The sequence below is a fragment of the Lithobates pipiens genome, unplaced genomic scaffold (genome assembly GCF_037356315.1).
Source record: "Lithobates pipiens isolate NorthernLeopardFrog02 unplaced genomic scaffold, aLitPip1_a1.2 Scaffold_23, whole genome shotgun sequence".
In the NCBI taxonomy this organism is placed as follows: domain Eukaryota; kingdom Metazoa; phylum Chordata; class Amphibia; order Anura; family Ranidae; genus Lithobates; species Lithobates pipiens.
In genome coordinates, this window is record NW_027507785.1 from 122177008 (window position 1) to 122191781 (window position 14774).

At 42.3% G+C, this 14774-nt stretch overlaps 1 protein-coding gene across 1 annotated transcript in view; it reads left to right on the top strand.

Moving 5' to 3' along the window:
* The window catches only part of JOSD1 (Josephin domain containing 1), a 47259-nt gene that overhangs the window by 22742 nt on the left and 9743 nt on the right, over nucleotides 1-14774 (top strand). The window contains exon 3 of the mRNA XM_077452294.1: nucleotides 9904-10032. Within this exon, the coding sequence (XP_077308420.1) occupies nucleotides 9904-10032 (129 nt within the window). The remainder of the gene's footprint in view (nucleotides 1-9903; nucleotides 10033-14774) is intronic.

The following is a 14774-nucleotide window of genomic DNA, read 5'->3' on the forward strand; positions in this document are numbered from 1 at the left end:
GTATTTGGGTTTGTTCACATGGGTTGGGGAAGCAGTATTAAATGGGTTGTAAAGGTAGAAGGGTGTCTTTGTGTTTGTTTTTTATTTTTTTATTTTTTCCCCTAATGTATTCTATTGTATTCTATGCATTAAGATAAAAAAGCCTTTTGTGTGTAGCAGCTGCCCTCAGCCCCTCTAATACCTGAGTCCCATCTCTATCCAGCAATGTCCACAAGTCCCTTGGCCATCCAGGGCTTTCCCTCCTGATCGGCTGAGACACAGCAGTGGTGCCATTGGCTCCCACTGCTGTCATCAAAGTCCGTTTGCCAATCAGGACAGAGGGGGTGGGGCCAAACCGCAGCTCTGTGTCTAAATGGACACATGGAGCTGCAGCTCGGCTCAGGTACCCCTACAGAAAGCTGCTTGCTGTGGGGGCACACGACAGGAGGGAAGGGCCAGTAGCAGCAAAGGGACCCGATATGAGGAGGATTCTGCCTGCTATGTGAAAAACCAACTGCACAGATGAGGTAAGTATAACATGTTGTTTAAAAAAAAAAAAAGAGAGACTTTTACAATCACTTTTAACCCAAAACCTACCAAGCGTTGGATGTGGTGGCTACATAAGTTTTCTTTTCTTTGTTTTTTTTTGTTTGTTTTTTTTCCCCCTTTTTTTGTTTTCACCTGGTGATCTGGCAGTAACGCACCACCTGTATTAGTGAGACACAAGTTTGGAGCAGTGAGCACAGGAGGCACAGCAGATGGGCAGCATTGTCAGTCTGGAGGGAGGGAGAGTTTAAATGTGCTAGCAGCTTTAGATACTCTAACAAATTGAATCCAAACTCCAGTTCACTCTTTTTATAAGCATTTATTGGAAACAGGTTTATTTTCCTTTTGGGATAAAGGTTTTTACAATAATAAACTGAAGTGATATTAAAGGCAGAATAAAAAAAAAAAAGAAACCTGTCAAAATGACATGCTCTGTGCATTGGTTTTGCACAGAGCAGCCCCAATCCTTCTATTATCAGGTACCCCTCGACGGTGCCTCTGGCCCCTCTCTCTTGCCAAGTACTCCCATAGTAAGCAGCTTGCTATGGGGGCACCCGAGCAGGCTCATTTCCAAGCTGCTGCTCTGTGTGTCCATTCACACATGGAATGCAGCTCGCCACTTCCCCCCCCCATCCTCATTGGCTCACTGGCTGTGATTTGACAGTAGCGGGAGCCAATGGCTGATGACCTGGGGGTCCCCAAGGGCTCTCCTTTTTATTTTGCATGGTTTTCCTCACTTCCTGTTTTGCCTATGGGACAGAGAGTGAAGAGAAATTTCCCCAATGGGACACAGATGGCCAAAAATAAACTGAGTTATTAACCCTTCCTTACACTGTCCAAAATTATGAAAAAAAAAATGTGCCTATAATTCGACTTTTAATACTTCTTTGAAACCTTTCCCAAATGCTTTGCATAGACTTTCCAATTTAGGACAAATGTTTTAGTACACGTTCGCATTTGAAACAAGTGTTTTCCGGGGGGCATGGCCTGGAGAGAGATGGAGTAGGTTGTGGATTGTGAGAGCTCCACTTGCTGACTATACTATCCTAATTGCTAAACTTGTGGATGTATTTCCCTGCTTAGCCTCCACTGGGTCCCGGGATTCAGACGGAACATGTCCCCAACCAAGAGAAACGCAAACTGCTAATTGGCTAGCGAAATGCTGCCAGCAAGTCAAGGACCAGCAGGCCGAAAATGGCGGCCGATACTGCCAAGGTGCTGGAGGCTATCGCTGTCTTGCAGAATACTCTTATGGCTAAGATTGTTGAAGTTAAAATCGAGATCTCCCTTATCCGCCAGGATCTCTCCAAGCTGAAAGACAGGCTTTACCGAGACTGAAACCCGCATCGGTAGAGCGGAGGACATCCTGCATCCATTATGGCATACCACTGAAGAGGTGCAGAGGCAAATACAGCAACTGCATGCACACCAAGACGACATAGAGAATCGCCTTCGTTGCTGCAACCTCCGGTTCAATGGGCTCCCCGAGAAGACAGAAGGGAATGACCCAGCGGAATTCCTTGAGAATCTCCTCATTAAGGCCTATGGCAGCGTTGCCTTCTCAGTTATGTTTGTGGAAGAATGGGCACACTGCATTCCAGCAAAACCTCCCCCACAGGTAGCACCCCCTCGTACATTTATAGCCAAATCTCTTAACTTTTGCAACAGGGATAGAATTCTATGTCTTGCTAGAGAAAAAGGCAACATCCCTGTGGGAAATGTTCACGTTGGGGTTTTCCCGGATTTTTCTAATGAGGTACTGAGAGACTGAGAATTCAGTTTCAAGATGTCAAACGCTGCCTGCACACCCTGCACCTCAAGCACTCCGTGTTGTTCCCTGCCAGGCTGCGGGTGGAAGGGGGCGGTCGGGTACATTTCTTAGAGGACCCAGCCGTGGCCCCTGTGTGGCTGGATCAACGCGGACGCCCTGCTTATCGGCCCAATTGCTCAGATGCCTTTGAGTACAGCTTGTATGATCACCTACCGTTTTTTTTTCTTTCCTGTGTTGGAGCCCAAATCTTTGTTGAAAATGTAACTTACTCACAGGGAGGGGAAAATCTGTGCATGGAATTGAATCCCTCCATATGCTTACCCATCTGGATAAAAAAACTGGCACACTCCGGTGTTTCTGCTCCCTCAATACCTATATCAATTTCTACTCCACTACCCTGTTTTGATACAAGTGGTCCCCAAGGAAGGAATCGCCCCCGTAGTAATGCTTTTTTTTTTTTTTTTTCCTATAATGGGGTTTAGCTTTCAGTTCCTGTTAGTAACTTTTGACTCTCGTTCAGGAATTTTAAGTCATGTACCTCTAGCCAGCTCAACCTGCTGGATAACTGCCCACCTGTTTGATTTTGGGGATTTTATGCTCTCACCAGGTTGGGGGGTAAGGAGCTGGGATGGAATTCTCGATCAACACGACTGAGCTACAGGTTCATTTTTTCTTTTTTCCATTTCATGTTACACAATTGGATTGCACATAAGGATTTATGTTGGTACATTACATATTGTGTGGTACAATGCATACTGTTAAAGTTTTCTATCTGCAGCCCTGCCACTGCCCTTCTGGTCCGATTGACTAATCTCCTTTCACATAGTGTCTATATAGCCAATGATCTCTGTTACATTTCTGACGTGGAATGTGCGGGAGGGATGCGCAACAAAGTTAAGCATACGTCTGCCCTCAAGTCCCTAAATCACAAAACGCAGACGTTATGGTCCTGGTAGAGACTCATGGTACGGGACACTTCCAAGCTGCCCTAAAACGCCCCTGGATAGAATGGGCCTATCATAGTACACACACAAATCTGTCTAGAGTGGTCCCTATCCTCATTGCTAAATCTACTCCTTTTTGAGCTGATTTCCTTACGGTCGGACCGACAGGGCAGATATCTGTTCCTACAGGCTGCACTGGGTGGGTCTCCCCTTTTGATACTGGCTTATGTCCCACCTCCATACAGCTTGAAAGTAGTTAAGGAGGAACTAGCCTTTATGGTTCAGTGCCTGACTATCCTAGCTGTGTGGATGGGTGATTTTTAACATGACCATGATCCCTGCTCTGGATTGTCCAGTACTGGCTGAGGCACATGCCACTGTACCGCACCATACCCGTTTGTACCGAACACTGACTGAATTCGCAATGATTGATGTTTGGAGGTACCAAAACCCTACCACTAGAGCAAATAAATGCAGCTCTACTAGCCACAACACAATATCTTGAATAGATTTTATTTTTGTCTCCAAGGCACTTCTGCTCAAACTGACATGGACGGGCCTTGCTCCTAGAGTCTCATCTTGCCACTCCCCCTGCTGTATGACAGCTTCATTACTAGTGTCGTCCTCCACACCCATGTGTAAACTCAATCCCTATTGGCTGTGTATACTGCCTGAAAGCAATACTTTAGCTAGGGAAATTCAGTTTTTGATAATCAGGACTCCTCTACATATGATATAGCGTGGGATTCATTTAAAATACATGCGCGTAGGATCATATCCACAATAATACATAGGTTCAAACATTCATCCAAGCTTATACTACAGCTTTCATCAGACAAATTACAAGAATTAGAGGAGGCATTCAATACCAACCCCTCTCCTGAAAATCTTGATAGTTGAGCTACAAGCCAGCACGGTCACACAGCTGTATACAAAGGCCAGACCCGCCTATTCTTTTGTAAACGGCGGGTATTTGAACATGGGAAAACAATCGGGGAAACTGCTGGTGGACCTAGCCCACTTGGACAATAAACCAACAGTGGTCGTTTTTCCTAATGGATTCAGATGGCACTACCCTCACTGACCACAACCCTATCTTCCCCTTGTAATCTATATAGCTCACAGTACTCACTAGTCCACCCTGACCAAATTTTATGCCGGGGAAAAACACTGCTATGAACATCGGGTTCGTTCATGAAAATTCAATCCTCTCATGAAAACTCTGGCACTCGGCTGGTGGTGACTTTAGATACAGCCAAGGCCTTCTACTCGAATGGCAGTACCTCTGGGAATGCCTTCATAGATTTTGGATTCGGGCCTAACTTCATTAAATGGGTACAGCTCCCATACCAGTTGGGCAGCACAGTGGTGTAGTGGTTAGCACTCTCACCTAGCAGTAAAAAGGGTCACTGTTTCAAATCCCAACCATGACGCCACCTGCCTGGAATTTGCATGTTCTCCCTGTGCCTGCGTGGGTTTCCTCCAGGTACTCCGGTTTCCTCCCACACTCCAAAGAAATGCAGGTAGGTTAATTCTCTTCTTTCCAAAATTGGCCCTAGTATATGAATGGGGACCTTTGATTGTGGGCTCCTTGAGGGTAGGGACCAATGTGAGTGTGCGATATACAATGTACGGGGATAGGGACAATTGTAGACACTCAAATTGAACTGGATGGACTGGTGTCTTTATTCAACCTTGCTAACTATGTACCAGTCACCTAAAGCCCGGGTGGCTATCTGATCATTTTCCCCTTTGAAAGCGGTACAGGTCAGGGCTGCCCCCTTTTCCCCTCTACTGCATGCCCTCGTGGCCGAACCACTGGCCATTGCCATTGGGGCAGAGGCAAAAATATCAGGCCTTCAAATAGGTACCACTCTAGAAAAAAATTGTCTTATGTAGACGACACCATTCTTTAGTTAACCAGGGACCATCTTTGGATTGTGCATTAACTGGGATAAATCACAAATTCTTCCCTTTGGACCAAATCCTTCCACCCATACATCCTCAATTACTTTTAGTTAGAGTATCAACAATTAAATATTTGAGTGGTGGTTACAAGGAGTCTTGGATTATAGTCCTCTTAACATAGAACCTTTTATTTACCTTGATTAAAGCTAAAACTCAAGCATTGGCTAGATTACCATTGGGAGTAATGGGGAGTATAAGTTTAATCAAGATTCTTTATATGATGTGCCATGCCCCTCTCTATATCCCCCTAAAATTCTTTAAGAAGATGGAATCTATTTTGAACTCTGGGGAAATAGTAGACACAAACTAGCTTGGTCTATCCTTAAAAATCCCACGTCCATGGGAGGAAACTCCCTCCCGGGTTTACAAGATTATGACTTAGCCTTTCAATTTTCCCATTTTTATTATTTCAATACAACCCAGCTACAGCCTTATAGATCTCCTGGTTTGGTTTGCACTGGCTCTGGCCATCCCGTCTATACTCCTGTTGAAGCCATTATACGTGGGGGACAAACAAATCAACAATCCCCTAGTATAATGGGATGCTTATAAATCGAGTATGTGGATTAACCTTAAAAAGACACAAAATTGGTCAGATCCACTCCCAACACCGCTTTATGGCTCAACGGCCACATGCCGAAACGGTGCACCATCTCGGATCCTACAATGTGGGCCACATATGGTGTGATCTACCTACATCAAGCCATGACCACTTCAGGGCCTAAAATGTTCCAGTCACTTAAAGACAAATTTTCTTTTCCAAAGCACCTACTATTCGGATATTTACAGCTTCGCCATGTGCTACAGACCCAGTTTGCGGGTCTTGCTGCATCACTAGATCCCCCCCCCCCCCCCCCCCATCTTGAATATTATATTGGGCATGGAGCCTTCTAAGCTCATTTCCAATCTTTGCTCTACTATTAGACTTTCTGGTATCATGGCATTGACTCAAAAGGCCAAATACATGTGGGAACAGGATGTTCGGGTTATTGGCGACTCAGATTGGGAGGAAATCCCTTGAGGGTGTTAAAACAACATCTCCTAAAATGTTGGCTAGACTAACAGAACTTACCTGAAACCACAAAGGTTAGCTTGTTTTCAACCAACATTGAGGCTGGATTGACACCTATGCATTTTTAGTGCTTTTTTTGCATTTTGCAGGTTTGCACTACAGTCAATTTAACATGGTTTCCTATGGAGCACGTTCTGTGGTGCAAATTCTGGAAAATGCAAAAAGCACTAAAACTGCATAGGTGTAAATCCAGCCTTAGTCCATTATGCCCTCTTTGTGCCTCAGCGCCTGGCACACATTATCACCTGCTCTGGAACTGTCCAAATATGCAAACATACTGGCTCCAAGTTGTCCACTTCCTACACGATAAGATGGGTTCTCCTGTTTTTCCTAGAACCAAAACTATGCCTTACTGGGTTTATTGGCTTGACCCATTCCTGGCCATATTCATATGAGGCTGTTTTTGACACGGAAGCTTGTGGCTCGTCCTGGATGCAGGTAATACCACCCCCCCCAATTCAGAACTGGAAAAAAGGATGTCAATGATACTCTTCCATTTTAAGAAACTGATTTCTACCCATAGAGGGCGTCCACTTAAGTCAGGGGTTGACAAATTTGCTTGGAATCTAGGAGCCAGCTTAAAAAGTTAGGAGCCAGGTCCGTGACGGCGATCCGGACCTGTCCCTGGCCTGACATGGAGACGAGTGAGGGGAAGATAGCAGCGCCGTCGCCGCCCGCCCCCCCCCCTCTCCAAGTCATTGCCCATAGCTCTTAGAGGGACATTTTTTTTTTTTTTTTTCAAATGACAATTTTTTTTTTCAATTGCATTTTAGTGTAAATATGAGATCCGAGGTCTCTCTGACCCCAGATCTCATATTTAAGAGGACCTGTCATGCTTTTTCTATTACAAGGGATTTTTACATTCCTTGTAATAAGAATAAAAGTGACACAACATTTTTTTTAAAAGAACAGTGGAAAAAAAAAAAAGTTAAAATAAGCAGAAAAAATAATAATTTTTAAACGCGCCCTGTCCTGCCCGCATATAAAATCGGTGTTCGAACCACACATAGGAGGTAGCGCCGTGATCGGTAGAGCGAGAGCAATAATTCTAGCCCCAGACCTCCTCTGTAACTCAAAACGTGCAACCTGTAGAATTTTTTTAAACGTCGCCTATGGAGATTTTAAAGGGTAAAAGTTTGTCGCCATTCCATGAGCGGGTGCAATTTTGAAGCGTGACATGTTGGGTATCAATTTACTCGGCGTAACATTATCTTTCACAATATAAAAAATAATTGGGCTAACTTTACTGTTTTATTTTTTTATTAACTAAATTATTTTTCCCAACAAAAGTGCGCTGCACAAATATGGTGTGACAGACAGTATACAACCACCATTTTATTCTCTAGGGTGTTAGAATAAAAAATATATATAATGTTTTAGGGGGTTCTAAATAAAGGGAAGAAGAGGCAGGTAATATAAAACAGGCAGAGGAGGCTTCATTAGCATTGCTGGTTTGTCATACCAACGGCGACCACAAGAGGGCGCCAGATTCCATAAGGAATCATAGGACCGCAGAAGGCCTCAAAGCCGCGGCCTAAATTTTCGGCCGCCGGCGGAATGGCCCGACGCGATCACGCTGGGGGGGTACACAGAGACAGGATACCCCCAGCTGTGCTGCCCCAGGCGCGAGGTCGCTATTTCTAGTCGCCAATGCGACCTGGAGCCCGGGTTTTGTCGAGCCCTGACTTAAGTATTCCATAGTATGAGATAAGTGGTTGGGAGATTGCGAGACCTGCTGTTTACCCTGTTTTGTTTTGCTTAGATCGATGGGACCAAGATGTTTGTTGCTTCTTATTCTATTTGACATGTGTATCTAAACATTTGTTGAAATATGTGCATTTCCTTTTGAATAAAGTTGCGTTTTCCAATAAAAAAAAGTGTTTTCCATTACTTTGTGTTGTAATGCTTAGATTTGGGCACTGCAAGCAATATTTTACACGTTTCAACACCTGATAATGTCTCAAAGTTGTAGTTAACTGCACTATATATCTCCTTTTAAAATCAGGGGAAAATCGCAGGTGCGTGTTATATGCCGATCCCCCGCTGATTGTGAGCAGAGGCGCGAGCACCGCCAATATAAACGCATAGCCGAGTGTACTCGGCTCTGCTCAGTCACGCCTAGTCCCTGTGTTATGTCCATCAAAGGGCAGGACTTGGCGTGACTGTGAGCGGAGTCAAGCCTAGTCGAGTACACTCGGCTACGTGTGTATCGGCGGCGCTCAGCTCCGCTCACAATCGCGCCCAGCCCCCCGATGTTATGTCCATCATAGGGCAGGACTGCGAGAGGACCCGAGATGCACAGAACTGGCTCTGTATCTTGGCGGCTCCATATTTAAACATGAAGTGACACTGGACAAGGCTGCAGATGGACACTGATAAGGCTGCATTGATGGGCATTTAAATTTAAGTTTTTTTGTTTGTTTTTTTTCCTTAAAACTCCCTCCTAAACATGGGGTGTGTGTTATACGCCGGTGCGTGTTATATGGCGATACATATAGTAATTTTCTTTTTACTAGCACCCAGGGGGGTTATGTCATATTGTGCTAGTATTCACAGCAGATTAGTACATCATGGGCAGACTTTTCTGTCAAGCAGTGCCTTCCAGTGTTGCGGTGGGATTGATCCGGCAGGCCCCCAGTGCTTCCATCCTCACCCCATCTTGCAAATGGGTTTCGTGCCTTAGTCTGAATGTCCAGGCCAGGGTGATGTCCCTGTCGCGCATGCGCACGGGAGTCATATTGCACAGATCAGAGCCTTAAATGTTTGAGCTATGCATGTGCAGCTCAAACAAAGTAGGGTCTGTAGGTTTGTTCTTAAGTTGAACCTGTAAGTCGGAACAGGTACATATTTTTTTTTTTAAGTGTAGCTGCAGCCAAAAAAAAAAAATGATTTTTAAGCTTTTTGGATAGCATAGTGAAGGGTTAACATCCCTGTAACGTTTATTTTTCTGTCTGAGCCCCTGTTCAGAAGATTTCACCTCAGTTTCTGTCCCAGTGACAATTGGATTTTGTAAATTTTGGGTTGTGGAAACAAGCCTTGGTAATAAAGCATCAGTGGAAGTACCTTTTTTTTTTTTTTTTTTATTTCCCCCCCCCCCCCCGTGATAACTCTTACAGGAGTGACTTTCCCTTCCTAAGGGTTTATTTCCTCTTACTTCCTGTTGTCTCCCTCCATTTGTAAGTAGGAGTTGTTTGTAACTAGGGGACGGACCGCCTGTAACTGGTTCTTCCCACCAACACCTATTACTACTGTGTTCTATAGTGAAGTAGAGTTTGGCAGAACCAGAAAGCGTTCCATGGACACAAGATCGACATTCCTAGAAATGTGAGTTTCTTGGCGGCTTTGCAAGATAATTTCTCAGTATTTGTGCAGCACACGGAGTGGTACGTATATACAGTCGTCTTTTCAGATGACATGCATTTTTTTGAGATTTATGTTGACGGGTTGCTTTAATTATAATTTATGTATCACAGATATCTTCTGCAATAGAGAATCAGATAAACATTGCATTTACATTACATTTATTGCAGTGTAATAGTTTAGAATTGTGCTTTTTATTGTCTGAGGGTTCTACATGTATATTTAGTAAAATGGACCATAACCATTTTCATCATCCATTTTAGGTTGTCCCCCAATACGTTGGTGACCCCACACAAGAAAAACATGTTGGGCAATGGAAACTATGATGTCAACGTAATTATGGCAGCACTTCAGACCAAGGGATATGAAGCTGTGTGGTGGGATAAAAGAAGGTACAGGTCTCATTAGAGTGCTATAATCAAATTATTGCTTTATTTTGATTAGATTAGTAAATGTCAAATGACATTTGTACATGGAAGAAAATGTTGTTGGTTGTTTTTTTTTTTTTTTTTTTTTGGTAGTGTGGCTGTGTAGTGCTTGAGGTACATGACATTTAATTAAACATTAATATCTTAAGTATTGAAAAATATTTTATATATAAAAAAATATATATTTACATTTTTTTTTTTCCCCAGAGTTCCAGTTACTTTGACTTTGTTCACACTGGTGCATTGTTGGAAATATGTGCACAATTGTGTTCTTTTCCTCTTTCCTTCTATGGCAAAGTTTCCATTGGACCAGTTAAGCTGCAGTTCTGATGAGCCATTGTACACAATAGATCATTTAGACAGAGCAGTAGTGTCTCTTATGGCTGGATTCTTAGCAATGAGAAATAATGTTGAGACACCACTGCTCTGCCTAAAATTGTTCAATGTTGCACACTTCCAAGCCTAGGAGGTAGGCTTGGAAGGGTGTATAGATAGTGTGTGTGTGTGTGTAAAAAAAAAAAAATGTATATATATATAGAATATATTACATTTCTCCCTTACATGTTTGTAAATATTTTATTGTATCTTTTCATGTGACAACACTGAAGAAAGGACACTTTGCTACAATGTAAAGTAGTGAGTGTACAGCTTGTATAACAGTGTAAGTTTGCTGTCTTCTCAAAATAACTCAACACGCAGCCATTAATGTCTAAACTGCTGCCAACAAAAGTGAGTACACCCCTAAGTAAAAATTTCCAAATTGGGCCCAATTAGCTATTTTCCCTCCTGGTGTGACTTGTTAGCGTTACAAGGTCTCAGGTGTGAATGGGGAGCAGGTGTGTTAAATTTGATGTTATTGCTCTCACTCTCATACTGGTCACTGGAAGTTCAACATGGCACCTCATGGCAAAGAACTCTGAGGATCTGAAAAAAAGAATTGTTGGTCTACATAAAGATGGCCTAGGCCAGTGATGGTGAGCCTTGGCACTCCAGATTTTTTTGGAATTACATTTCCCATGATGCTCATGCACTCTGCAGTGTAGTTGAGCATCATGGGAAATGTAGTTCCAAAGCATCTGGGGTGCTAAGGTTTGCCATCACTGGCCTAGGCTTTAAGAAGATTGCTAAGACCCTCAAACAGAGCTGCAGCATGGTGGCCAAGACCATACAGCGGTTTTAAAGGACAGGTTCTACTCAGAACAGGCCTCGCCATGGTCAACCAAAGAAGTTGAGTGCACGTGCTCGGCGTCATATCCAGAGGTTGTCTTTGAGAAATAGACGTATGAGTGCTACCAGCTTTGCTGCAGAGGTTGAAGGGGTGGGGGGGTGTCAGCCTGTCAGTGCTCAGACCATACGCCGCACACTGCATCAAATTGGTCTGCATGGCTGTTGTCCCCAGAAGGAAGCCTCTTCTAAAGATGATGCCCAAGAACCTGGAACCATGTCCTGTGGTCTGATGAGACCAAGATAAACTTATTTGGTTCAGATGGTGTCAAGTGTGTGTTGTGGCAAACAGGTGAGGAGTACAAAGACAAGTGTGTCTTGCCTACAGCCAAGCATGGTGGTGGGAGTGTCATGGTCTGGGACCGCATGAGTGCTGCTGGCACTGGGGAGCTACAGTTCATTGAGGGAACCATGAATGGTAACGTGTACTGTGACATACTGAAGCAGAGCATAATCCCCTCCCTTCGGAGACTGGGCCGCAGGGCAGTCTTCCAACATGACCACTGCCTTGCTAAAGAAGCTGAGGGTAAAGGCGATGGACTGGCCAAGCATGTCTCCAAACCTAAACCCTATTGCGCATCTGTGGGGCATCCTCAAATGGAAGGTGGAAGAGCGCAAGGTCTCTAACATCTGCCAGCTCCGTGATGTCTTAATGGAGGAGTGGAAGAGGACTCCAGTGGCAACCTGTGAATCTCTGGTGAACTCCATCCCCAAGAGAGTTAAGGCAGTGCTGGAAAATATTCGTGGCCACACAAAATATGGACGCTATGGACCCAGTTTGGACATTTTTTACTTAGGGGTGTACTCACTTTTGTTTCCAGCGGTTTAGACATTAATTGCTGTGTGACTTATATTGAGGGGACAGCATATGTACACTTTAATACAAGCTGTACACTCACTACTTTACATTGTAGCAAAGTGTCATCTTCAGTGTTGTCACATGAAAAGATATATGATAAAATATTTACAGACGTGTGGGGTGTACTCACTTTTGTGATATTGAGTATATATATATATATATATATATATATATATATATATATATATATATATATATATATTAAGGCTGCAACTAACGATTATTTTATAATTGATTAGTTGGCCGATTTATTGTTTCGGTTAATAACCTTAAAAAAAAATAAAAATGGGTCAAATTGACGTTCATTTTTAACCACAGTGACGGGAAAATTTGGAAATAATAGAAAACTGCTTGATCAAAGGAATTTTCAGACAGTGTACGTGGTTTTCATTCAGAAATTAATTTTAAAAACAAGTGAAAATTTCAAACAAAATTCTTTCATTCAGCGAATGTACAAAAGATTTTTCGTCTGAATATTCTCATCTGAAAATTGATCCATGTGGCCAGCATAAGGCTCGGTACATACCTATGCAGTTTGCTTTTGATCTATTTCTGCAGTGCTTTTTGCTGTGCATTTTTGATTTTTGCGCACGTGATTTTACTGCAATTTGCATTTTTTGGGGCAGATTAAACAGCACAAATTGCTTCAAAAATGCATTACATGCTTTTCTGCAGCTTCTCCATTGAAGTATATTGAACCAAAGAAGCACCATTTTGCGTTTTAAAAGTCTGACCCTTTACAAATACACAGCAGATGAAAAAAAGCACAAATATGAACGTGTCCCATAGGAAACCATGTAAATGAACTGTAGTGCAGTTCTGCAAAAAGCAGATGTGAACCAGGTCTAAGACATTCAGTAACATAATGGGGTTAAAAAAGACTAAAATTAGCCCTTTGTAGTAAAAAAAAAAAAAAAAGCAGATAATCACTACTTTCAGGGGTTCATTTTTTTTTACTGTAGAACTGTGAAAGTAAAATTTACAGTAGCGATTATTTGCTCTTTGTACTATAGAGGGCTTTTTTTTTTACCCCCATTATGTTACTGGCCAATTTAATCGATTATGAAAATAGTAATCAATTCATTTCATAATCGATTAGTTGTGTGCGTGTGTGTGTGTGTGTGTGTGTGTATGTATGTGTGTATATATATATATATATATATATATATATATATATTTATATATATATATATATATATATATATATATATATAATATAATTAGGGTGTACTGGAACTATGCTTCTATTTGTAGTCACATCATTCTGCCCATTTCCCTATGAGTCCAGCCTGTCATTTATACCACCCCCTCTAGAGAGCAAGGCTGGCCTCACCGGCTTGACGGCTGCAGAAAAAGATGTTTAATAGAGAATAAATTACTTTCTGACTTCAAATTTCCAATTAAACGTTATACTAGATTGTGATCTTCTTTATTTATTTTTTTTATATATTTTTTTTTTTCTATGAACCAAAACCCATAACTTATAAATGCAATCATGCCTACATATGTGATTTGTTTTTTAGGGCGGGGGGAACTGTTTATGAAAATAAAACAGTATAGATAAATACTATAATTATATAATATTATTTTATTTTTTATTTTTACTTTTTGCCATTTTTTAATTGCAGCCTTGAACGTTAAAAAAACAAAACCATACATACATTTTCTGAAAGCACAGGAATAAAAAGATGGTGCTGCTGATTTTGTACACCCTGTGATAGTTGCAATATGTTAAAATCATCATTGGCGCACAAAAACGCAACATAACTTGCAAAGTTCCCAATAAATCTACAGCATAAAACTGTATTGAATTAATAAATGGTAAATGTTCTATAATACATTTTTTTACAAAACTGTGAAAATAAGCATTTTGTGCTAAAAAATAAAATTGGTGGCTAGCTTAACACTTCTGCATTGTGTAATACCAAATCCACAATGCCGTTTGTATACTGTGTTGGTATGCATTCGGATAAAATGATACAGGCATACATTTTTTATTGTGACAGTGCTTTACAACTCACAACATGTTGCAGCGTACTTTGTGTTGAATCTCTCTAATGGGCACAGACAGCAATAAAAAAAAAAAACTTAAAAAAAAACTAAAAAAACTGGCAGGGGTTCTGATCCCTCTACATGCTATCCAAAATTAAAGAAAGCCTTAAAGCCGAGTTCCGCCCACACCTTTAAAAATGAAGTCCGCAGCTACCCATATTGTAGCTGTTGACTTTTTAACATTAGGACATTTACCTGTCCTGGAGTCCAGCGATGTCGGCAGCGCAGCCAAAATTTACATCAGCTGGCTCGGGGGTTGCCATTGCAGGTAAGGGAACCCGGCGGTATAGCCTTTTTTTGGCTTCACAGTCGGGTCCCTGCTGCGCATGCGTGAAGCTCGCTGCGCTCTTTTACTGGTCTCATTGAAGTGGAAGGGGGCAGAACTGCTGAAGTAATTTGCTGTGGCCTGGTCTCCCAGCAGTAGGGACAGGGTACCTGTAAAAAAAAAAAAAAAAAACGGGTAACCACTCTGCCATGTCAAATCGCATGCCAAATCGGCCCGATGTGAATGTGGGCTTAGTTATACTATAAGGCTTACTGAGTTGGCCCACAAGAAGTGGTTCTGCTCTGA